The 25,323-nt window shown below is 36.2% G+C and overlaps 2 protein-coding genes and 1 pseudogene across 5 annotated transcripts; 1 reads left to right on the top strand and 2 right to left on the bottom strand.

Annotated features, from left to right (window-relative positions):
* Window positions 1-2,948: 2,948 nt before the first annotated feature.
* On the bottom strand, window positions 2,949-4,976 carry LOC121249710 (transcription repressor MYB6-like). Of its 2 annotated transcripts, none has more exons than XM_041148475.1 (3): window positions 4,251-4,976; window positions 4,042-4,171; window positions 2,949-3,760 (listed from the first exon to the last, which is right to left on the bottom strand). In XM_041148475.1, exons 1-3 carry the CDS (start codon window positions 4,381-4,383, stop codon window positions 3,115-3,117), a joined length of 909 nt encoding a protein of 302 aa, XP_041004409.1. In that variant the 5' UTR covers window positions 4,384-4,976; the 3' UTR covers window positions 2,949-3,114. The 2 variants fall into 2 exon arrangements, with proteins under 2 accessions (XP_041004409.1, XP_041004408.1); XM_041148474.1 differs by having other exon boundaries at window positions 2,949-3,772.
* Window positions 4,977-5,919: 943 nt separating this feature from the next.
* LOC121249711 (O-fucosyltransferase 9) lies at window positions 5,920-13,932 on the bottom strand. Of its 3 annotated transcripts, none has more exons than XM_041148476.1 (10): window positions 12,908-13,924; window positions 11,992-12,064; window positions 10,873-10,940; window positions 10,019-10,107; window positions 8,846-9,043; window positions 7,810-8,014; window positions 7,538-7,705; window positions 7,031-7,198; window positions 6,712-6,902; window positions 5,920-6,332 (listed from the first exon to the last, which is right to left on the bottom strand). In XM_041148476.1, the coding sequence occupies exons 1-10, from the start codon at window positions 13,289-13,291 to the stop codon at window positions 6,155-6,157; spliced, it is 1,722 nt and encodes a 573-aa protein (XP_041004410.1). In that variant the 5' UTR covers window positions 13,292-13,924; the 3' UTR covers window positions 5,920-6,154. The 3 variants fall into 3 exon arrangements, with proteins under 3 accessions (XP_041004410.1, XP_041004411.1, XP_041004412.1); XM_041148477.1 differs by having other exon boundaries at window positions 5,920-6,323; window positions 12,908-13,918; XM_041148478.1 differs by lacking the exon at window positions 5,920-6,332 and having other exon boundaries at window positions 6,751-6,888; window positions 12,908-13,932.
* Window positions 13,933-18,172: 4,240 nt separating this feature from the next.
* On the top strand, window positions 18,173-21,337 carry LOC121249712 (annotated as a pseudogene).
* Window positions 21,338-25,323: the final 3,986 nt, after the last annotated feature.

The raw sequence follows: 25,323 nt of genomic DNA on the forward strand, positions 1-25,323 counted from the left end.
TTGTTCAAGACGAAGATAATAATGCATGACATGGTATTTTATTAGATTAAATGAACCAAACCATAGTTTTGATCAGGCACCAACATCAAGAATATTCATATCCTTTTGATCCATTAATCCCACCATCTAATTTCCTTTTGAAAAGTTTAGGCACAAAAGACTACATGCACTTCGAAGTTCAATCTTATCTGTACTGCCTGTTAGATCATGCAAATATTACTCTTTAACGATCAACAGGCCGAAAAAAATATATATAGCATCAACTACTTTAACAATATGCGCATGTGACATGTAACATTCTTGATCGTCGTTAATAATCTGATGAAGGGGCCGAATGGAAGTAGGTTCAAATACTACTTCTACAAATGCTGTCTATATTAATGGCTACATCGATCTTGACCAATTGGCTAGTACTTAATTCAATCAAATCCACTCAGAAATTAATACTGGCCAATGGGTATATAGTACATCTTGAATGGGTTTGGTTGAAATCTAATTAAATCTGCAGGGTCGGCAGGATTGGATGGCATATATGCCTAGCTAGCTAATTAAGCATATATATATATATATATATATATATATATTAATGCATGCATGCGAGTCCATATCCATTGGAAGTCAGGAGAAGTTGTTTCTGGCTGGGAATTACCACTACCCCCCAATTTGTCTTTCCACCAGTGCATCATGCAAATACTCGTACCTAGCTGAAGAAAACAGGCACCTTATTTTATGAATTGATGTAAAATTCCCGGCCAGCCAGTGCATTATTAGTCACTAAGCACAAGCTGGTCGACTCATGCATGATCGATCTCTGGCCTAACTACTGCATGTGCCAAACCCCATTAAGGGTGTGTGTGGATGTTGAAGTGAGTTGAGTTGAGTTGAGTTGTGATGATAAAATATTGTTAGAATATTATTTTTTAATATTATTATTATTTTAAAATTTGAAAAAATTGAATTATTTATTATATTTTGTATTAGAATTTAAAAAAATTATAATGATAAGTTGAGATGAGTTGAGGTGAGTTTGGTAACCAAACGCATCCTAATTATCCTGTTTTACATGCAATCACAGCTCGTTGAAGATAAAAAAAAAAAAAAAAAAAAAACACGTACAGCTGGAAACAGATTAACCAGTTGGGCAAGTGGTACTTAAGATGCACTATTTTTTTTTTTTCATCACATAAAAATTGATCTATTCATCTATTCATGCAGAGCCCTATATATCTGCTTTTATTTTTAGAAAATGTTAAATATATTGAAGAAGAACTTACAAAAAAATTTACTTATCTAAATATCAGTTGTTGATACCTTAAAATGTATGATATTGAATTTCAAGATAAAATTATAAATACACTAACACTACTCTTTATTTTTTATTTTTTTCCTTTAATTAATAAGTGTGTAGGTAAGTTGCTCATTCCGCTTCGTTTAGATCATCAACTCATCTCAACTTATTATTATAATTTTTTCAAATTTTAATATAAAATATAATAAATAATTCAATTTTTTCAAATTTTAAAATAATAATAATCTTAAAAAATAATATTTTATCATCTCAACTCAACTCAACTCAATTTACTTCATCGTCCAAATACAACGTAAATCTCTATCAAAAGATGCACTATTTCGGTTTTCACGCCAATCTCCCACGATTAAAACTGATCCGCGAATTTAAGTTAGGTATAATATTGGTCTAAGGGTATCATGATTTGTACGACGAGCTTTGACTGGCCGGCCGGGTAGGCGGAAGATCTTTAACTCACATCAATCATAATAGATATATATACAGATACATACATACATATATATATATATACTTGATTATTATTATTTTCATCAAAATTAGAGCCGTTAATTATTTGATGGTTGTTGTCAATATTTATAGTTTTTTTTTTTTTTATTTGGAGAGAAATTTCGAACTCTAGACCTTTTTTTTAAAGTTGAGTACTAATTAATAATCAATGTTTTGAATACCGTACCGGACACCGTACCGGTCAAGGCACTGGAACGAAATATTTCGGTACCGGTACCGTTTCGGGGTAGCGTTTCGGGATAATATTTCGGGATAGTCGATCTATAAATAAATTATATATATAAATATATATATAAATTATATTCTAAAATAATAGTCTATATATAAATAAATTATATACAAATACATATATATATAAATTATAAATAGTCTAGTCTGAATTGAGGGTTAAAAAATAAGTTTGTAGTTTGAAAAAACGAAAAAAAAAAAAAAAAAAACACAGGCCGAAATATCGGCCGGTACCGGCCGAAATATAGGCCGGTACAGGCCGAAATTTAGGCCGGTATGACCGGTACCGGCCGGTACGGCCGGTATTTTGGCCGGTACGGAACAGGTATAGTACCTGTACCGGCCGGACGGCCGAAACGAAAAATTTCGGCCGTACCGGCCGGTACGGTACGAAATTTAAAACTGTGCTAATTATGCCAACCAGATGCGTTTGGCCTCAATATCATTTAATATTTGATTGTAATATATACAGTATTGATTTTGTAGATAATATTGCCTTATGGTTAAGAAACGAAATTCTTTTTTTTTTTTTTTTTAAATTTTAATAATAATAAAAAATGGTCTGTGTCATGTCCCACGAATTTCTTCAATGCATGCACATGGTGCAGTACTAGTCCTGTGCACATGGTATGACAAGAGAATCATTAATCATGGGACCATGTGATAAATAATTAAGCCAAGGCTAGCTTTAGAAGTTTTCGAACTTTCGGAATAAAGTAGTTTTCTTTTTAAATGGATGAAAATTTAATATTATATAGAATTGAATAATATTAGATATACTCTTAAAAAAAATTATTATTTTTTTCTTTTTTGCAATAAATATTAAATACGCTCCTTCTGAGATAGGAATGAATATTGCAACAAAGATATATATAAGAGAGAGAATAAAAAAGTAACCTAAGAATTGTAAGTAATTGAAACATATTTTTTCAGCAATGGAAGGAGCAATATACAATATGATATGTGTCATGTTCCTCTACATGTCATATGATGAACATATATCTAAAAAGTGGATATGATTACATTGGCATGTAAAAGCATTCAGCAAGTGAAACCCAAAAAAATAAAAATTATGAATCAGAAGTAGTGTAATATCTGTAGAACCCGTTAGAGTTCTGGCAATTCCTACACAGCTCTTTCCTCTCATACCCTAAATGGCAACACAGACACACCGCCTGTGCAACCATGGCAGACTGCACCGTCCCAAACAAATCGTAAGGAACTTTCTGTAGCTTCGACTCGGCCGTGTTCGCAGGTGAGAACCTAGTCGACTCGGCCTGAAACGGCCCAAGACCTACAGAAAGCTCCAAATTGAGCTCGCTCTCGAACAGCTGATCTTGCTGTTCATGTAGTGGTTTTTGTCGTTGTTGTAGCCGTGGTGATCCTTCCTCGGTTGTTGTGCCGCTGCTGGTGCAGTTCACATCTTCAACCGACTCCGTCTTCGGGTTCAACGTGGCGGTGCTGAAATCATTGCAGGTGTACTTGTTGTTTCTCTGATTTATAAGGCTGATTTCGGCTACCGGTATTGATGGCGGAGAAGATTTCCTGAAATCTAAGTGGGAAGCTGTGGCGGTAGCGGCGGCGATTTCGTTGATGGGGCGGTGAGTTTGAGGGTCGATGCCCCGGCCGATGAGCTTGCGCTTGATGTGAGTGTTCCAGTAGTTCTTGATCTCGTTGTCAGTTCTTCCCGGTAATCTTCCCGCAATCAAAGACCATCTGCAACAATTTCTATGAATCGTTAATACAAACAAAATTGGAATTTGATATACAGCTTGCTTTTCGTGCGTTTTCTTCGTTTACCCAATAGGCCGGAAACAAAACTACCAAGATTAAACCTTTTTGGGCATTGGAAAACTAAAAGATGAGACAGGAGTCGGAGACAGTAGCTCCTACCACGAACCATGGTCACTAAACCGAAGAAATTAAAAGGAAAAAAGTTCTAATCATTCATACTACGTGTTTTACACTGGATAAGGAAAAAAGAATTGGGGGTTTACTTGTTTCCGAGCAAACTATGAAGCTTGATGATGAGTTCATCTTCTTCTTCAGTGAAATTACCACGCTTGAGGTCCGGGCGGAGATAGTTTATCCACCTCAATCTGCAACTCTTGCCGCACCTAAGCAGCCCTACACATATAGCAAAAATAATTATAAAATCGAGAAACAAAATTTAGGGAATTAGATTAAGGAATTAATTGATAAGTACCGGCGGCTTTGGGGAGGGAGCGCCAGCAGCCTTCGCCGTGAACACGGATGTAGTCGATGAGGCGCTGGTCTTCCTCTTTGGTCCAGGCGCCTTTGTTGGTGTGCGCTTTTTCACAGCAAGGTGACCGCCCCATGTTTTCCCGATGTTTGTGCGAGGAGAGGCGTTGGGCTTGGATAGATATGGAAAGTGGCAAAAACTCAATAATAAATGGATAAGTACCGTATGTTTGATGTGTTTCAAGTTTCTTACCACCCCTTTTGTCTGTACCAGTTGGAAAAAAAAATAAAAGGATAAGAATAGAAAACCGAGAGAGAGAGAGAGAGAGAGAGAGAGATTGGTTTTGAAGGAGTGCGGGAAAGAGTAGAAAGGATATATATGTAGGTAGGGAAGTGGGGAGGGAAAGGAAAAAGGAGGGGAGAGAAATGAGAGTTGAGCAAATGGAGTCGGGGGGTTCCTTTAAAGAGGACGTGGGTTTGGGGGTGGGATGGGGAAGTGCATGTGGGAGAGAGGTAGGGGATTTGACCAAGTTGGTGAGAGGGACAAGTGGTTAGTGGTTACAGATGGGGCTGGATTTGGTAGGTAGCTCTACTTTTACGTCATTTTGTGGGCTCTCTTTCTCTCTGATGATTATTATGGTTTTTGTTACTTATTTGGGCAAAAAAGAAAAAAAAAAAAAAACTGAAGATGAATTTCTTTTTCTTTCATATAATAGCGTCACAAATTCAAAAACAAATCCCACAGAAACAGTGCTAAGATTTCAAAACCAGACCATGCAACATTAACAGATTTTGAAGATCGAAATAATATAGCTAGGAACAGAGACGATATGAACGAGTTGGTTCAACTCCGTGCACAATGCTTCTGTAGAGTTTCTAGTTTCCTTAAATAGGAAGTAAACAGTATATATATATATATATATATATATTTCTCATCATCCCTTGCACATTACAATGCATCTCACAGTTTCTTGTACACTCGAGGAACGTAAAATTTGGCATTCGTGATGAACGTATAAAGAACATATATATTTTCTAATCAAATAAGGTAGGCAAACATGCAAATCCCACAAGAGGTAATTAAATACAGCAAAAGTGACATGTTTTGTTCAGATAAGGAACATCGTCTTACTTTTAACTATGATGTTGCGATCTTCGTATTGAACAAGCAATAGTTTAGTTTAATATGAGGGAAAACAACTTAAGCAACTTGAGACAACTTTTGTGCGTCCAAGTAAACAGTGGGAGACTTTTGTTTCCAGCAAAGAGAGTGAATCCAAATGCACATGCATATATATACATAGACACACACATAAATATATGGTTACTTTGAAGTATATTCTTGTTTGTTAAGTTCTCTCTCGTACTCATTTTTCACATTTCAGTTGTCTACAACAACTGAGATCATTGGATCTGGACCCCTCTGGTTAGACTGTCAAATCGCACTAGCTACAGACTTTGGGGTGGGATCTTCATTATAACCACAAATTCATACCGGGGATTTTGGGGGGGGGGCGACTCCTTTCCTTAGACGCCCATGACTTGATTAAGAAAGCAAGTTGCAGGAACAAGGAATCCATCCAAAATAGGACGACGAAGTTAATGAAAAACATAACTACAAATGATGTGTGTGAAAATATATGATAAAAACCAAAGAAAAGAACTACAAGTGCATTTTAAATCGAGAGATTAGCTGATCAGTATACACTATTGCAGTACCATGTACATTTAATTTTGAGTGGCAAATTACCAATTCTGCAGAGGTGATCAAAGAATCAAAACCTCGGAGACTCTCCTGTCAGCTTAAATGAAAGAATAATTGAAGAATTAAATTGAATTATACAATATAAAATACAGGTATAAAAAAAAATACATTTGTAAAGCCTAGGTATTTGTATAATCAGAGTTTCAAACAAGTCCAGTCGTGTTACTGTTTTCATTTCTTGGTTCTGCGTGTTTACACATGCAATCTGGCATGGGAAAGGTGTAGAGTGACCCTGCGGGCTTCTTCATTTCTACTCCCTTATGATCACTGTGGCGAAGCATGTCTTGCATCTGCATCCTAAAGTCTTCCCATCTAAAAGAATTTACAACAAAGAAAATAATAAGATGATAGGGAAAAAAAAAATTCTTTGCTGATGATGGCTATAATCTGCTTTCAAATTGGCTTTTCAGTGCTTTTAGCTTTCGTTTTTCGCTTGAAGAAGCTCGGAATTGATGAAATAAGCCGAAAAAAATGTCTTTAAGGATTACCAGTAATTGCTGACAAGCAATTCTATTAGCCAAATGGTAAATAAAAAAGTTGCTACATAATTCGGTGAGATGATAATGGGATGCAATCAATGTATACAATATTTTTCTTCAGTACCATAAACCTTTGATTGCAGGTTTTGAGAAGTATCACTTATAGAGAAGTAATTCAGGAAAACAAATGAAAAATAAAAGAGAGTTTAACAACATCTTACCTGATGTTGGGACTATCAAATAATAGTGCTAATTTTCTCTTATCGGGTTTGATTGTTTTTGCATGTCCTCCATATAAATATCGCCTGTGACCCATCAAGAAGTGGGGAAAATTTCCACCCTGAGTTGTGACAAATACTTCACTGTGAAGACACACTGTGTAATCCAGAGCAGCCAACCTAGATGAATGGCCCTACATCAGAAACTTCCGTATTACAAAGATTGAATTTTTTTTTTTTCTCAGCTTTATCGTTTTCTTTTGTGCTAGATGAGTGTCTGGTTCTTTGTTGAAGAGTGCATACACCATAACTTGTACGATACCTTAAATGGAGCAAGTTCTTCAGGCGTAGCTAAAGTGTCTTTCGTTTCTAAACGTGGAAACATCTGCTTAAGCGGAGCCATATATTTTTCTGCTCTATAAATTTTTCCTGCAGCAACAAAGACTGAGGTGGTATTATCAAAACCCATGCCCCTGAGCATCATTCCGACCTGAAGGACCAAAAAGAGTGATTAGATCGGCAGACATGAAGTAGAATCCAAGGATATGAAAGAGTAAAAGTAGCAACAATAACACTTTTAGGTTTCCACAAGTAATAATTGACAAGAGACCAGCATGAGTTATATTTTTAAGACCTGTTTATTTTTAGGAATTAGAGCCTTTAATAATAGAAATGGGAACTCTGAGATACTGTAAAGACTCAAAAGCACCCAGGCAGCTGATATTTTAAAAATATTGCAGTAATATTTATTAAAAATGATAAAAGATTATAGTAGACAATAAAAAAACTGAATTCACCAAAGGGTTAATGAGTAAATGCATTTATATACCTCCAATGGAGTTAAAGGGCATTTTCCATCCACCCGATTTGCACCGGGCCTTATTACTCGACCCCTTCTTCTGAATTTTCCTCTCCAACTTCTTTCTCGTGCAATGTCCATTTCTCGTTTCTCCTCCGCCCCACCATCATATTCACAGCATGAAAATGCAACCATATCCTTTGATAGAGGAACATTTGCACTTAGAAATGATATACAAAATGGCTACAGAAAGAGGGTTCAGGAATCATACATCCTAAAAGATGCAGAGAGAAGAATAACACCTCTTCAAAACGAAGATGCACTGAAACGTATTTACCCCCACTCTGGGAGCTATTTTTAACCATCCGATCAACCATGTTCTCTGCAAGCATTCTTATAGGTTCGGAAAACCTTAGTGCTTCATAATTAGCTAAGCATCTAAGGCTTTGCACGTTTGCAGGAACTGCCTGAGCCAATCTGTTGGAGAAGGGTGCAATGCGTGCAGCCCTGGACCAAGGAATGAAGAAGATCATATATAATTTATCAAATAAGCTCATGACAGATAGACAATAGTTCAAAAGGTAGGATATGTAACTGCAGATAACACGTTCTACAGAGCAACCGAAAGCAATGGTAATGATTGAGATTGCTTTTCTAGCAATACATGATGCATGCATACATGAATGACAGCAACATACAAACCTACAGGCATCCTTCCATACATGTGCGTGGCAAGTATGTGCCTACATCATCCAAGTAACACCAAAGTATGCATCATCACTGAATCTAATGAGGCCAAGGTTTAGCATAATTCTCATGAACCAAGTCCTATTAACTACCATGGGCCAAATCTAGTATGATATAAGAACAAAAGCAAAAGAAAAAAAGGTTCACAAGTGGTAAATATCACAAGACAAGAGAATACTGCATAAAACGAGCTTCTGCAGATTGGTGTGCCTTAGATAATTATAGCTGAATGATAGTGCTAGACCCCACAATTGTCAATAAACTAAACACATGCATATCGCATTCGTAAATAGAACAAGCAGCAAATTTTTACGAATGCTATGATACATCATCTTTCTGGTTAATACAGAAATCTCTTCCACATAAATATTTCAAACACAGTTTTGTCATCTCTCCTCCCCATTTCTGTAAAAGAAACCACAAAGCATTGCCCTGTCCCTCACGTGAAAGAAACAAGTAGAATATCAAGATAGCATGCAAAAGTCACTAGGGAAAAATACATATTAGGAACAATTTAGAATGAAAACAATTGTGAATTTGTCCATGTACTTAAAGAATTGAGAGAATCTGGAAAGGACAAAACGCACACACCCCATCTGCACCAGCTTAGGAAGGACCTTCTGGAGATAGTGAGTTGGACTTGACCAAGCTTTTACTCTCAAATTGACAATGTTACTTATATTATTGTCAAACCGCTGACGTATTTCTTCTGGGAGCTCTTTCACCACATCAACACGACTTTTGAGTGCATTTATGAAGAAATCTTCATCAAATATATCACCAAACTTGCTGTGATCTCAGCAAAAAAGATAAAAAAGATTAGAAAATCATACGATTGTTAATTCAAGAGTGGCTAATTCAAATCTAAAAGATATTGAGGGAAATTATCAGGCAAACACATATATTAAAAGTATTACTTTGCAACCTTCGTTAATCAGCAAATGCATTTTAATCTGCCAAGTTCCAAAGTTTGGTACCCATTACAGAAGCATGCCAATTGATTTTAATGTTAAAAAAGGTAATAGTTTCCATCTCTGATACCAGTCAGATGTTCATAAAGGTTAGATCTTTGATCAAAAAATCATTTTCTACACATAGATAGTCCCTCAACCCGACTTGCCTTAGAATTGAAACCTCAGGGAGGAAGTTTTAATAAGTGAGAGCTACTGTTAAACTCCCAAAAATGTATGTCCTACAAATCCTTCCCATCATCCCCATTACACACTAGCACCAACCGATATACTCATGTTACTCCACATTATTAGACAGACATAAAAGCATACAAACACATCCCAAAGAACCTTATAATATAGATATCCACAACTAGATAAAGTTGGTAAAAACCCCAAAAATAGTTTGGACATTAAACTATTGGGATGGTGTTTTGAAAAGTGAGAACTCTACACGAAAATAAAATTTAAAAATAACCACCGAATTTGTGGCCTAGATAAAGTAGAATGGTGAAATGAACAGCGTATCAAGGTAAGCAATTGGCATAAGGGATCATTGGGTTGATTTACACCTAATAGCAAAGGTGGCAGGCGAGAGGTCTTTTCCACCATAGCTGCAGAAGCTTAGAAGAAGGATGTGGCAGTCAACAAGAAGATCATTAAAAATGGATTTGGCAGTAGTCAAAGGATTGCCCATGGTTGGTTTGGAAACCCAGCCACAACAGGATAACAAGCTGCGGGACAATTCTACCCATAAAAGCCACTCCAGCCCACAAAATGTATGATGATAGAAAATACTAACAATAACAAATACCTGGAATCTCTCCAAACACTGTTTAAATGGAAAATTGGAATGAAGAGTGTTGCATTTAGCAATCCAGCAACCGCAACTGCATCGCATATCTGCATTGAAAGGATAAAAAAAAATTATCAGATCAGATTTTATATGGAATATAAAGACCTAGTTGACACATCTATTGCATTCATTGAATTTGAATTACATATCTCACTGATCAGAAATACGTCAGCACATTTAACCAAAAAATCAGAAAATCCTTACAATCAATTAAACAACTAAAGACTCCAAAGTTGTCATCATCTGGACTAACCCACAAAATTCATTTCCATCTAAAATCTTTTATCTGCCAAGAGCAACAATAAAGATGGCATTCCATACAACAATTTAGGGAACAATACAGAAAGTTGAAGCACATGGAAACAGTGGACTTCAGTTTTTTGTTGTCCTGTTCCAGATTACTCAACTCACCAAGCCTTAACACCAACCTACTTCAAGTTGGCCACATCAATCTTTCATCATTAAGCAATCTCTATATCTAATTAATGTTCATGGCTGCAGACTACATTTTACCAAAGGGAAATTCTCAATAAATATGCAGACATCAGAGACAAATTAGTTGTTTCTTGTCCATTGGGCTGTCAATTTTTTTATAGATAAAAATAACGTTATCAATGGGAATGAAATAGGCGTTGCCCATGTGTATAGGGAGTATACAAAAGAAAATACCTACTACATTCTAGGAACCGGAAATTGGGCTGTCAATTTACACATACGTAACAAATTATATATCATAATTAATTCATCATAGCTTATAAACTTATGGATGCATATTTATAACAAATGAGAAACCACAACTCAATAAAACATACCGATAAACGTTGTTGATTCAACCCACCATTAGCTTCAATTATTAGAAAACCGCTTGACTTTGGCAATTCTGAGAAAATAAAATAAAATAAAAAGGTAGTCAGCCATACATGACGCCTTAAAAAGCTAAATGAAAGAGAAATACAACAAACCATAAATACCAGAATATACAAAGAGAAATACAATTAGGATTAGTGTATTTTCATATTTTTATAGGTAGGAATAGTATACTTTCATATCAGAAATTTTTATCAATGTTTTACTCATAAGTTAAGCTAGAGCCAAATAACCACATATAGCATTCCGAATCTCAAAATAAAACATTATGGTATAACATGTCGCTGGGACGTGTAAGCTTGTGGTCATACAAATTATTGCAACATATGCATGACATTGGATTGGAAATTTTGCATAAACAATTCTGTCGAGGATCAATTAAATGAGGAAAGTCGCTTGAGATGATTTGTTCACGGACAAGAAAAAACTATGTATGCATCAATGTCTGAAAATGGTGTGGATAGTAGTAAGAAAGGATTTTATCATTAGAGATGCACCAAAATATTGCTAAGATTGAACTCTGAGGAAAGAACAATCAATCTTTCCAACCACCAATAGTTTTCTTTTTCTTAAACCAACCCAAAATAGTTTTGGAAAAAAGATTTACTTAACAAACCATAGTCAATAGCAATCATGGCTCACATGAATTGAACAGACAATCAGCCAATGAGCTCCAAATCAAGTAGCACTTCCTCCACCCAAGAAACCAAGATGTTGGGTGAGGTTGTTGCTTACAACATAGTAGAAGTGCTTGAAAAGGGAAGAATAAACCTCTCTCTAGAATCCATGAACATGACAAGGGAAACAATAGGGATAAAAATCCTATAGCAGAATACTTTAAAAAACAAATAAATTAAAGTTACCAGAAGACCAAGAAAAGGAAATACAACCAACATGAGAAACATAAAAGGAAAATCCTAGTCATCACTTAAATTTAGGGTCTAACTTGTCCCGCATCAGTTCAAGACAAACTGGTGCAAGTGTAACCTCCCAATCAAAAAATGAAAAGAGAAACGATTGTAGAATATAGCTGCCAACCAAACCTCTTCTATAGAAACCCAAACCTGTTTTTGAAATAATCTTGTTAACACAAGGCTTCCAACCTTGATGCACACTTGAATTCCACGCCATCATCAACTGCATGATTCCAAGGTACAGTATTTTCAGTCATGTTAGCACGCATTGGATGTAAACATATGAAGAAACGAGAAAATAAAGTATGATAATTGAGGACTAATTCCTGAAGAGTAGCACAATATTTTTAAAATACTTTATATCAAGTACTCAACTAATTTAATTGCATCGAATAACTATAGTTCCAAATTCAATACGAGCTGCATTGAAGAAACTGTCTACTATGACATATCAATAAAAAAAAACTAAGGGCGTGACCTTTGGAACTAACAATCAGAAAATGGAACCGAAGAAGAAAGAGAGAAAAAAGGAAAACATCCGACAGCGTGATCTATGGTACTAAAAAACAGAAAATGGAACCAAAGCATGCTAAATACGTTGCTAGATACCCAATAAAATCAGTGCAACTATATGTGTTAGTAAAGACCCAGGGTCATTAATAAGTGGGCAAAGTACATTGCTGGTAAGGCCCACCAAGGATTGGGTTCAACAGAGAGATACCGATGTGAATTTCACCGTGTATTGTCTAAAAAGTGCAAAATCTGGGACAGAACTTAAAACAGTCGTATGAAGAGAGCATTTCTTCCAGAAGACACGAATGTAAAACAAACTCAACTAGACATGTAACAATATCTGACATGCACTACATTGATAAAATAACCTATAAAAGTGCTTTAAACAAACAAGCTAATTCTTATAGAAATGTACAATAGTAGATATTCACTTTCAACTTTTTAAATACTCAGACCTTTAAAAGAAGCATAGAGTAAACAAAACGAGTAATTTCATACAGTTGGCAGCAATTCTTGAATAAATTGAACAAAACAATGGGGTTAGAAACATTACCGCGTTGGCTCTTCCATTGTTCTCGGCCTCCATGAAAGGCCAGAGCTTCTCAAAAACCTGAGGACTCCTATAAACCGAGCCCGGCGGCGTGCGCTTATGCACGACGACGCCAACAGTATTCTTCAAACTAACCACGTCGAAGCCCAACGAGCCCATGTACAAGAGCATCCCCGAAATGTACAGGAGTGGAGCAAACAAAAGCACGCCTTTCCGTCGAAACACCGCCGACACAAGCATGAACACCAGTCTCTCCACCATTCTCTGCTTCGTGGCCCGGCCACCGCTGTTCTTGCCCCGGCCGTGGCGGAACCGCGGCGAGGACGGCGGCGAAGACGACGGCGTCGCATTGGACCGCCCGGTTCCGAGGCGGCTGTAGCCGTGCATTGCTGCGGAGCGACTCTAGGGTTCAGAGAATGGAAAAATCCTTCGAGAGAGCCAAGATCGGAGATTTACCAGCTCATAAGGAAAAAACTATAAGTGTTTACTTCTCTCTATTGTTGCCGTTTCTACGGCTCCATTTGTACACCGAGAGTAGCGGCAAAGCTACAATTGTTTTCTCTGAGCAGCAGATTCAGTGGCGAAGAATGAAAAAATAAAAAAACGAATAAAAGAATCGACAGCTATACAGTTGAAAAAAATAAATTAGCTTTCTTTTTTCACTCGAGAATTAAAAAAAAGTTTCTCGAGAAACAAACAAGGAGGTAATGCAGTGTTAATAGAGAACCTGACAGGAAGAATTTGGGGGGTAAGAGAAGCACGTAGAGAGAGAATCGAGAGAGAGAGAAGAATGAGAAAACGAGATCGTAAAGAGAGAATCGAGAGAGAGAGAGAGAGAGAGAGAGAGATCACGAGTGCTTATCTCTCTGAGTGGAGTGTGGGTGAGGAAGAAAGAGCAATAAAGAAGATGACGTGGCAGTGCTTTGTCGTTTTTTAAGGTTTGGGTTTAGTATTTACGCCGTGTCGGCTCCTTTGAGTCACGGACCACAGGCCAGGCCATCGCGGAGCGTTGGGCAGCTGTGTGCTCGACGGCTCTGCATGCGTTGGGCTGTGAAGATTCAAGAAATCGTAGTCACATTCAGAATCGTACATTTGGGAGCTTTGAGTTTTCCCTTTCTGTTTAATTGGTGCCTTTTTCTAAAGTGGGCTTCTCTTTTCCGAAAAATAAATGTAAGGGCATGTGATGCTTTTCTCGTCTTTACATCCTAATTGGAGGTTGCGGTAAGAATAAAAGTGACGTCACCATTTTCAGTGGACCACGTGGAAAACATCAAATGAATAATACCTTTGGTTAAATATATGAACGTGTGTCGGTCACCATTTTCCTACATGAGCGTGGGATTTCGCGTGACTCAAGTCAATTGGTCTGTATGTGAAAAATCCATGAACGGGCTTCCATCCATTATTTTCTGTTAAAAACATTTATATTCACAAAATTTTTTATAATATTAAACTCACGTATCATATTAAATTATATTAATTTATAATTTTATTTTTATTAAAATATTCTCATTTATTTATGAAATTGTTATAACGCATTTCATAATAATTAGAAATATGGATACGCGGCTCGAATTCATGAGCTTAAATTTCAATCCAAGTGTTCTGTTTAGATACTGAAAATATCTTATTTTATTTTATTATTATAATTTTTTCAAATTTTCATACTAAATATAATAAATAATTTAATTTTTTTAATTTTTAAAATAATAATATTAAAAAATAATATTATAACAATATTTTATTTAACTTTAATCTCAATTCATCGTATTTCATCTCAACTGATTCTCCAAAATGCATCTAAAACTTCACAATAATATTGTTAGAATTAGGATCATCTATCTTTTTGTTCTCATCTTAGAACGTGAATGAAATTCATAGGTTTATTCTACAATTCGTGGCAAGACGGGGAAAAAAGATATGGAAAATGATGGATGTAGGAGAGTTAGTGCACACCACGCAGGAAAAATGATACGGTGCATTTGATTTTTTTTAGTACGGTGCGTTTTATTTTTTGTTCTTGTTTCACCGTTTGTGTTCTAGAGCCTTTCCCCATTCCCTCCTCCATCTCCAAAAGATGCAAGCGAGACAGATGATGGGTTAACCATTGAAATTTTTCTCTTGCCTTTTTCAAGTTCTCTGTGCAAGTGTAACCTAATAGAACTTTGTCTTTCCATGTTATCACACGTAAACTACATTCTCTACAATGCATCCTTAAAAACCCAGATATTTTCTCCATCATTCATTCTTTGCTTTTAGTGGCTAAGAAAGTGCAAGAAAGGGGTGGGAGCTAATATTAATCGAACTAGGCCTAACCACGATTTCTATCTCCAATTTTGGTGCAGACCTAAGTTACCTCAAGTTTGTGTTCAATGCTACCGAACTCCCATCCGAAGACTAATTTGATTACATCATCGTTGGGGGAGGCACTGCAGATGCCCATTGACTGCAACACTATCGCAGTCGTATAAAATACTAGTGCTCGAGTGAGACTGTGTTGCCCATGGAAAGCCCAATTTGATGAACCAAGAAAGTTTCTTGAATACACTTATGGAAGGCAATGCATTAGGCTCCCCTGCCCAAGCCTTCACATATGAAGGAGTCCTCAATGGCAGAGGACGCGTTCTTTCTTGGTGGCAGTAGTGCGATAAATGTAGAGTTCTATAGCAGAGCAAATCAAGAGTTTTATCAGAAATCGAGTGTCCATTGGGATGTTAAAGTGGTGAACGAGTCCTATAAGTGGGTTGAGAGGGATCTGAAAAATCTTTGTCGCGATGGAGAATGGAACGAAACTTTCCCTCTTCAAATGGTCTTCGTTTTCATCTTCCTCTTCATTCGTATTTCGTGTTTTTCATCTCTTCAATCTTCATCCTTCATTTTATTTTTTCCATTGTTTTAATTTTAGCTGACGTGGCAGGCGTGCGCAAGTCTCCTGTGCCAACTCTCTTGCCTATAGCGGGACTGAAAAAATATAGTAAATTGCATGGGACATGGAAATGGGCAAACTGTATTGATAGTGAAAAATTGAAAATGAATATTTTCCAAGCTTCTTACTTCACAGTATGAAATTAAATATTTGTTTGTATACTTTCTTTGATTTTTTTTTTTTTTACAAGTTTCAATTTCAATAATAAAATACCCATGCTCTCTAACACCTCACCTAAAAGGAAACTAGCTTGAAGGCCTCCCTCCCTCCCTCCCTCCCTTCCCTTCTGTCCAGAATTTGTTTCATGTGGTTTGTTTTTGTGTTGTGTATTTTTTTAGGTCAAATAAGGAAGAAACACCGATCTAAGATTTTTTGGTGACCAAAAGCCTACACGCGCTCCACCATGGTATTTCTTAGTCGTTGATCTTCCAAACTACCGAATGCGGCGCCAAAAGGAATTGCATGTAGCACGCACGCACGAGTTGATGATGAGCAAGTGGCTTCCACGCGCCACCGCGAGAAACCTTCTGTTGACGCTACATGCAGTGTTTCTGGAGCCAGCAACACCAAAATTTTCAAGATCGACAGTCGGGCATACTCCTAAAGTGGCGCGTGAAAGTCACGTGCCACTACAGCCTCCTTGCCCAGTGTTTTGTTCAATCCAAGTGTTTCTATTTTGTTTGTAGATCTGTATTTCAGTATTTCTTATGTATTTTCAGTTCTGTTGTTTGTTTTAAGTAATATTAAAAAAATAGGCTATTGGACTCAATGTCCATAGTAGAAAAGTCTCACTCCTCCTTTAGAAGATGGTGGGTGTTTGTACCTCTCATCCTTGGACGGAGTGTGATTGTCCCTCTCCTCCATTGGAGGAAGGGGGTCGTTAGCTCTTTTCTTATTGAGTACTTTTCTCTTAGACAAATTGGAATGATTGTCAGGAGAGAATTTATAAAAATTAAGACAATATCCGTCACAAAGAAATTTATGTGCTGGGAGCCTTAAAATAGATGAGTAGTTTGGTTTGTAGTGTAAATTTTTTTCCTGTATTGATAAGTTACAGCTGTAACTTTGATTTCATTTAATGAAATGAAATCTATTTTTATAAAAAAAAATACCCATCATTTGAGCGTAAAAAGGTACAATTTTAAGAGACCAACTCCAATCAAGATTTAAGGCCTTGTTTATTTTCACAATTCATCTCATCTCATTTAATCTAGTCATTATAAATTTTTGAAATTTATACACAAAATAAAATAAACAATTCAACTTTTTCAAATCTTAAAACAAAAATAATATTCTAATAATATTTTATTCAACTTTTAACTTTAATTTCAACTCATCTCATCAAAAACAAATCAGACCTTAACATCCATCTTATGTTTTACCAAAGTTTTTTTTTTGTTCTTAATAAAATCTTAGTACATGAAACAAAATTTGGAGAACCGTACACTTTTTATGTACAATACACACACATACATACATACATATATATATATATATATAATGTATCAATTGTTAAATGCGAACATCAAATATGTCCATTTTTTTTTGAATGGTTAAGGAAGTAACTGTCGTCGTTTGTTTTTTAAGATGAAATGAGTCGAGATAAAAATTGAAAGTTGAATAAAATATTTTTTTAATATTATTTTTATTTTGAGATTTGAAATAGTTGAATTTTTTATTATATTTTATGTGAAAATTAAGAAGAAAAGTTATAATGATTAGATAAGATGAGATGAACTGTGAATATTTGGATTGTTTTTAATTTTTGATGTACTTGTTGTTATATTTTTAATTTTTTCTTAATAAAAGAACTCAACACATATTCCTTACTTCTAGTTTTTTTTTTTCCAGTTTTTTACAAAATTGTTACGCACTATAATAATATTCTATTTTAATCTTAATATCTTCGTGTTATATTATCTATTGATCTTTGACTTTTAAAAAATAATAATTAAGAATTTTCAATAATATTATATCAAGAAAATAAAATTAAAAAAAATTCAGTATATAATATAACTATAATTTTATGTGCAGTCATTAATGGGTTTGGTTGTCAAGTGAGTCATTTTTAAGTATTTTTTATATATTTTACTGATGTGATTAATTAAAATAATTATTTTATATTAAAAAAATAAAACAATCAATCGTATCAGTAAAATATTTAAAAGAGTACACAAAAATAATTATATATAACAGAATTCAAATTTGTCAGATGTCAATAATACTTTAGATTATTTGTAAATAATAATAAAAAATGTATAAGAGTAATAAAATAAAAATAATAAATTTATAAATAATAATAAAGTACGAGAATATCTCTGGTAACCCTGTTTGCATGGACATGAAATGCTTGTTGGGCTTTTAGCGTCGACTGCAAAAACCTAAGAAAATTCTCTCATTACTCGCTTCGCTCGTTAAAACCTCTCTCATCTGCCCCGCCACCGGGGCTCTCTCTCTCCAGAGTCTCGTTACGCTGGAGTGGCAGGTGGAAAGAGAGATGGATGACATGGGAGAGATAGGAAGGCCGATTTTCAATTTCTGTGATTGCTACGGTATCTGCAGGTCCAAGAAGCCCCTTACTACATCTCACATCCTAACTTATCATAAGGTCGGCCCCTCTCTCACCCCACCCCTGATATGTGCTCATTTATAATTATACATATTAAATTTTATCCTTCGTTTTATATTCGTTTTCCTTTTGTTCAGGAAGAGATTGGAGTTGACGGGGAAGAGAAAATAGAGGGGAAGAAATCCAATGCTTGCTCAGAATGTGGTGCCACATTCAGGAAACCCGCGTATCTGAAGCAACACATGCAAAGTCATTCACTTCAGGTAATTTTTCGGTTTCCTTTTTCGTTTTCTTTTTAGTATTTTCAACATTTTTGAGCTTCAGTGAACCCAGTGTAGCTTTAGATTTGCTTATCTGAACCGATTCAGTGTTGCGGTGTTAGGTTTGGTTTGGTTTGGTTGTCGATGATGATGAGCTGATGTGTTTTAGGCAATCTATCGCTAGAGAATGACTATTTTAGTAACATTTGGTCTAGTATTGTTTGTAGGCGTGTTACATCTAAATTGTATGATTGAATTTTCTTACCTGTCGCCAGCAAGATTTGTGTTTATGTAATTATGTTCGTCGACTGAGTTAGAAGATCTTAAAAAGACTATTTGCTCTAACTACAGGATGGATGAGCTTTCTTTGATGCTTTGTTGATGGTGTTCCTTTGCAAAATTATAACATACGAAGAATTTTGCTCCTGAATCAATTTGTAGAAAATAAGTTCATTTCAATAGTTTACTTATCGGTGAGCTGCCAATAACCTCCCAGTGGCAAAAGATGGAGTTTATGAGTGGTGGGGTGAATGTCTGAAGATGCTACTGCTTTATTTCTCACCTGCCGATTGCAAAGACATTAATTTAGTTTCCATGTCAATTGAAGATGAATTATTTTGCAGGAATTGTCACTTTTATGAGACGTTGAAGTGTGAAGCATTGGATCCAATACAAAGAACTCCAAAATGCGCGAGGCTTCATCTCCTGACTTGAGGGGACTAGTATCAGGTGGGAGACCTCCTGAGAAGCTCCTTCAAGCTAGCCTCATTCACGCATCGTTTCCAAGTTGAGGTTTGAAGGCTTATTGTCCATGTCTATCTAGATATAGTGGTTAGTTATCTTTGCAGTTATAGCTCTTAACAATTGTATGATGCTTTTTATTTTGTTGCAGAGGCTATATACTTGTCCTGTTGATGATTGCCATTCCAGCTACAGAAGAAAGGACCACTTGACTCGACATATTCTTCAGCACCAAGGGAAACTCTTCAAGTGTCCAATTGAGAGCTGCAGCCATGAATTTTCTTTCCAAGGCAACATGAAAAGGCATGTAAAAGAATTCCATTGCGAGGATTGCCCTCCCACTAATGTTGAATGTCGTAAGTAGTATGTCTGCCGAGAAATAGGGTGTGGAAAGGTTTTCAGATTTGCATCAAAGCTGCAAAAGCATGAGGACTCCCATGGCAAGTTGCTCTGCTTTCCAAATTCCAACTCCTTTAATTATCTCTGGATATGTCTTTACTGCTTTTTTACTTGTCAGTGTGTATTGTCTTGTTTGGTAATATTGTTATTAACACTAGAAAAAAGTAGTCTTGCTCAATTCTAAATTTCTATCAATTGCAATATCTGACAAATGCCTTTACTGCTGCAGTTAAACTAGACTCAGTGGAGGCATTCTGCTGTGAACCTGTTTGTATGAAATATTTTGCAAATGATCGATGTCTTAAGGCCCACATTCAGTCCTGCCACCAACACATCACTTGTGAAATATGTGGGACCAAGCAACTGAAAAAGAACTTTAAACGGCACCTGCGAAAGCATGAAGCTAGAGTTTCATTGGAGAGAGTCAAATGCAATTACAAAGGTTGTCTTCACACATTTTCAAATGTAAGATGCTGCATCATTGTCAGTAACTTTTGAATCGGTAGATACAAAACTCAAAATTATTATGGCTTCTTATTAATTTCTTTCTCACATTATTACATATTGGCAGGAATCAAATCTCCGTCAGCACATGAGGGCTGTGCACTTTGAACTTAAACCTTTTGCCTGTTGCTTTTCTGGTTGTGGCATGAGGTTCGCACACAAGCATGTTAGAGAATCATGAAAAGACAGGGAACCATGTTTATACACCTGTATGGGTTTTTTTTTTTTGGCTCAGATCAGTCAACCCTATTTCCTGTATTCTGTATAAATATACATTTTTTCGGCATGGTTTATTGAACTATGTAAATAGTTATTGTAAAATAGTTAGTTTTACAGACCCTTAATTGTAAATATAGTCTTATTGTTGCACGTGTATTGCACATGTATTCTTTTCATGTTGTATATATAGTTAGTAGATTACTCTTTAATATCTCTCAGAACAGTTTTCTACATAATACAGAAGTTAAAGTTTCTTCTTCATTCGTGCTCTAGATTCTTCTTGATCACTCTTGAATTTCTTGGTCATTCTTGAGTTTGTTGAGCATTTCGGGTGATTGAATCAACCCAGATTAATTCTCCTACATGGTTAGAAAATGAAATTTATGGTTGGGATGGTTACTTCTTTGGGTTCAGGGGATTTTGAAGAGTCGGATGAGCAATTTCAATCCAGGCCTAGGGGTGGACGGAAGAGAAAGTGTCCAACCATATAAATGCTGATCCGGAAGAGGGTTACTCCACCAAGTCAATTGGATGTGGGATCTGACTATCTTGCCTGGTTGCTCTCACAGCAGACCAAGGCCGAGCAATGAGTGACAAATCATTCCCTCCAGTTTCTCACAATGTGGATGAACTCGTCCACTGTGAATGTATAGAAGTTGGGCACATATTGTGTTCACTAGGGATTATATTTGTATAATATATTAGCATCCTTTTATAATGTGGTTCTGTTCATCATTTAGTGCAAGTCATGAATTTCCTTAGATTCCTTCACGCCATTGTTACTCAATATAGATATATTCTTTCTTGTGTTGAAACTTCATTTGTTTCTCGGTTTGGGTGGAGGCTTGTGGCAGGCAAGTCGTTGGCCATTGAATTTTTACGAGAACCTGTGCATGGAGGATTTTTGAAGTCGGGTTTCATGAAAAATTTCTAACTCGTATGGATATGGGATCGTATTATTTGTTAACGATGTAAGGGATGCAAGGAAATCTATGGGGGCCTTGGCCTTAGATTGACCTCTTACTTCAATAAAGCTCTCATGTGCAAAATAGGGTGGCATAGATTAATGGAACCAATGCAACCTGGAAAAGTGCTCTTCCTGACAAGTACTTGAAAAACTCTCCCTTCTTTGCAACTCGTCCAAAGGCCCCTGGCTCCTGACTTTGGAGGGGCATTTTAAAACAAAGGAATTTTCTAAAAAATAGTGTGCTTACAGATTAACAATGGCACAGGCATCAGAGTTTGGCTTGATCCCTGGATACCCAATCATCCTACATTCCAGCCGATACCCATGTCAGCATCTATTGAGAGGGATCTGTCTCTAACTGTTTCTGAACTAACCATGGAAGAGCTCAAAAGGAATAATATTTTGTTAGAAGTTCTTTTCCATCAAGATTCTGTGAATGAGATTATGAAAATTCTTCTAGCCCAGACAAACTTCCACAACCAAGATGATAAAATAATGTGGGTACATCATGTATCTGGGAAATTCTCAGTAAAATCTGCATATGCAGCTATTACTATGAATCCGGAATCCCAACAACAACATCACACTTGGGCAATCTAGTACTTGGAAAAAACTCCGAAAATTTAAGATTCATGATAGACTAAAATTTCTTTGCCGGAAAATTCTTAACAATATCATTCCCACTAAAGCCGTGTTGAAAAGAATTCTTCTTCTAATGATGATGAATCTTACTGTCCTATTTGCATAAGTGAAGAGGAAATACAAACCCATCTTTTTTTTACTAGAATCCTTTAGAGGCGCTCTCTAAACATTTCTTATCTTGCTGAAAAATATATCAACCATTGGTTGGAATGCATCATTTCCCCCTCAAAGAGTCTAAACATTTCAAGTAGTGATGAACATCATTTTCAAATCTTTGCTATCTGGATAACATTTGGTTCTAGAGAAATAGATTGTGCACGAGTCTTTTACTCCCAACATTGAAAATTGTGTTTCTGGTACTCTAAAAACTGATAAGGAGCATTGTCGTGCATGAGGCAATATAACAATTGAATGAGAGTCGTCATTGGAGCGCTATGCCTAGAGACCATTACACCTTAACATTTGATGAAGCTGTCAGAAACTCAGGTAGCAGTAGCCATATGCAGATCAAAGGATGGCTCCCCATTATTTTTCATAACTAGATTTATACAAAGCTTGAACCCAAATTAGGGAGAAGCCACTGCAATGTTATAGGAATCACATAAGCAAAGGAAAAACAGATCAAAAAGCTCATAATTGCAGGAGTTCATTAGTGACACTGCAAGCAGTGGATGATCCATAGAAAACTTCAGACTGGACTGTTCAACCAATAATTAATGATATCAGGAACACGTTGTAGTCCTTCGAAAGCTGCAATACTAGGAAAATATATCAAGATCTCAATCAATGCGCGCAGTATTTGCGCAATGGGCAGCTTCCAGTAGTATTCTATGGAAGCATTCCCCTCATCTTCATTCCCTCTTGTCTATTATATTTTCCTAGTGGCAAAGTCCCACATTTTAGTCGGTAATTTCTATAGGTACTCCAATGACTTTGTAGTTTTCAATCATCTATATAATGAATGATGCTTGTTGGAAAAAAAATAAAAAAATAAATGAAAAGAAAAGAAAAAATTATATAAGGGATGCACGGACTATGCCGTTCTTGTTTGACTAACTTGTTCTCGAGGACTAGGATAGGGTGGCATTCCTTTACTTCCTAATAGCCAAACTCGTTTCCCAACTTGATTAGAGCACTCTCATTGGCTTGGTTAAAATCATATTTTAACTAAATTTAGTTAACAAGATACTTAAAACATCCACATTGAATCAGTCATGTCTATATAAATTTAAACATTAACTACAATAACTCACCAAATATGTGGGTGTACAATAACTTAGCCAAACACTATAATATTTATTTCTCACTCCTATCAATTTCGCGGGAAACCCTCCCGCTATTGATACCCTCCCATTCTCACTGTATTCTCTCTCATTCTCTTCACCAAACCTTCTCCCCATTCTCTCCCTCACTACTGTAACTCTCCCTCACTGTATTCTCTCACATTCTCTTCACTGAACATTTGCTCCCATAAGTTCGTAACTCTCCCCATTCTCTCCCTCACTCCTGTAACTCTCTCTCACTGCCATTACTCTTCACTCCCATAACCCAACGACTAAGCCCTCGTGAGAGAGATCGAGAAACTCCCACTCTCCCCAAATCTACCACCAATCTCACTCCAGAAATCCGCCTCTCCATTTTTATTCTCACTCCTAAAACCACTACCGATCGATATTCACCACGCCCTCTCTACGACTGAGCCGACTGAGCCCACGTGAAGCCTCTCCTCCTCAACGATAGCTTGATTGTTAATTTATGTGGTTTATCTCTTCTCCTAACTCTCTCATAATTTCTTGCAGCTGTTTGCTCTCATTATTGTGATTTGTAAAATTTCTCTCAAGCATAGTTATTGTTGTGATTTGGAATTTTTTTCTTGATTATTTTCTTACTGTTGAGTATGGTTATTTTGTTACTTGTGATTTGTTGGAGATTTCTTGATGAATTTCTTACTGTTGAGTAGGGGTTTAAAAATTAACCAAAAAATCGGATTGGACCGGCCTGAACTGGTGGAACTTGTTAGGAATTTGGACCTCCCAAATTCACCATCAGGATCTATTTTTTGGTGAAATATGAAGAAAAACAGAGAAATAATAACAACACAAGAATTTACGTGGAAACTCCCAAAAACAGGAAAAAAACCACCGGACCCAGAGAAGAAAATACACTATGTGAAAAATTATTACAATCATACAATTTTTCTCCTCACCCCAAATGACACCTACAAAACTTTTCCACTAGTAAAACTTTAACTCTCACCTCTTTCCTTTTAACAAGAAAAGGCTAATAGAAGAATTTTCTTAGAGTCACAAGTTACTAATTAAGCTTATGACTTGATGTAATTAACTAAGAGGCCAAGCACCCTATTTATAGGCCTGCTCCTTACTTTTTACCCACCGGCGTGGGACTCCAAAGGAGCAAACCCAACAATGAACCGTTCCGGTCCGGGACCGATTCCCTTAGTTCCAAAACCGGCAGGTACCGGTCCAGTTTCAGTTCTATGCTTTTTAGGACCAGACCGGTTCACTATATTATATATTTTAAATTAAGTTTTTTAATATTATATATCATTTATATATATAAAAAACATATAAATTATAATTATATATTAGATTGGAGAAAAATGATTAGAACATTGGGATATTTACTATGTTTACTATGATCCCAATTTGGCATCTAATATAGTGGACGCTACTCTCTGGTTTCTACCTTGAAATTCTGAGTTGCTTACGTCTAGTTTTTCTGTGAAGGTTGGGCACTCTATTGGCTCATATATGGCTAATTATGTGTTTAAGAGGTCCTCATAAAAGGTGATGATAAATTAAACTTGGTTCATTTTCAATATCATCATGTTACTTCGCGTTCTTAATTTAAAGAGTATTTATTGACATTTTTGCTGGGTTTATAGGTGACCTATTGCATTGGACTATATCCATTTTTGGCAGTAAACCCGCAATCGAGGTGGCAATAAACCGGATCGAACCGAACCAGAACCGGTAAAACCGAAGGTACCGATTTAGGAGGGTTACTAGTGCATACCGACTCGGTCCTAAATTTTATAAAAAATCGGACCGGACCGGACCGGTTACACCCTTACTGTTGAGCATGATTATTGTTATTTTTTTGTTTATTAAAATAGTAAGAGGGGAAGAACACTTCTTGATTTTGATAGAGATTTCTTATTTTTTGTTTGAA

The sequence above is a fragment of the Juglans microcarpa x Juglans regia genome, chromosome 2D, assembly GCF_004785595.1.
Source record: "Juglans microcarpa x Juglans regia isolate MS1-56 chromosome 2D, Jm3101_v1.0, whole genome shotgun sequence".
Taxonomy (NCBI): domain Eukaryota; kingdom Viridiplantae; phylum Streptophyta; class Magnoliopsida; order Fagales; family Juglandaceae; genus Juglans; species Juglans microcarpa x Juglans regia.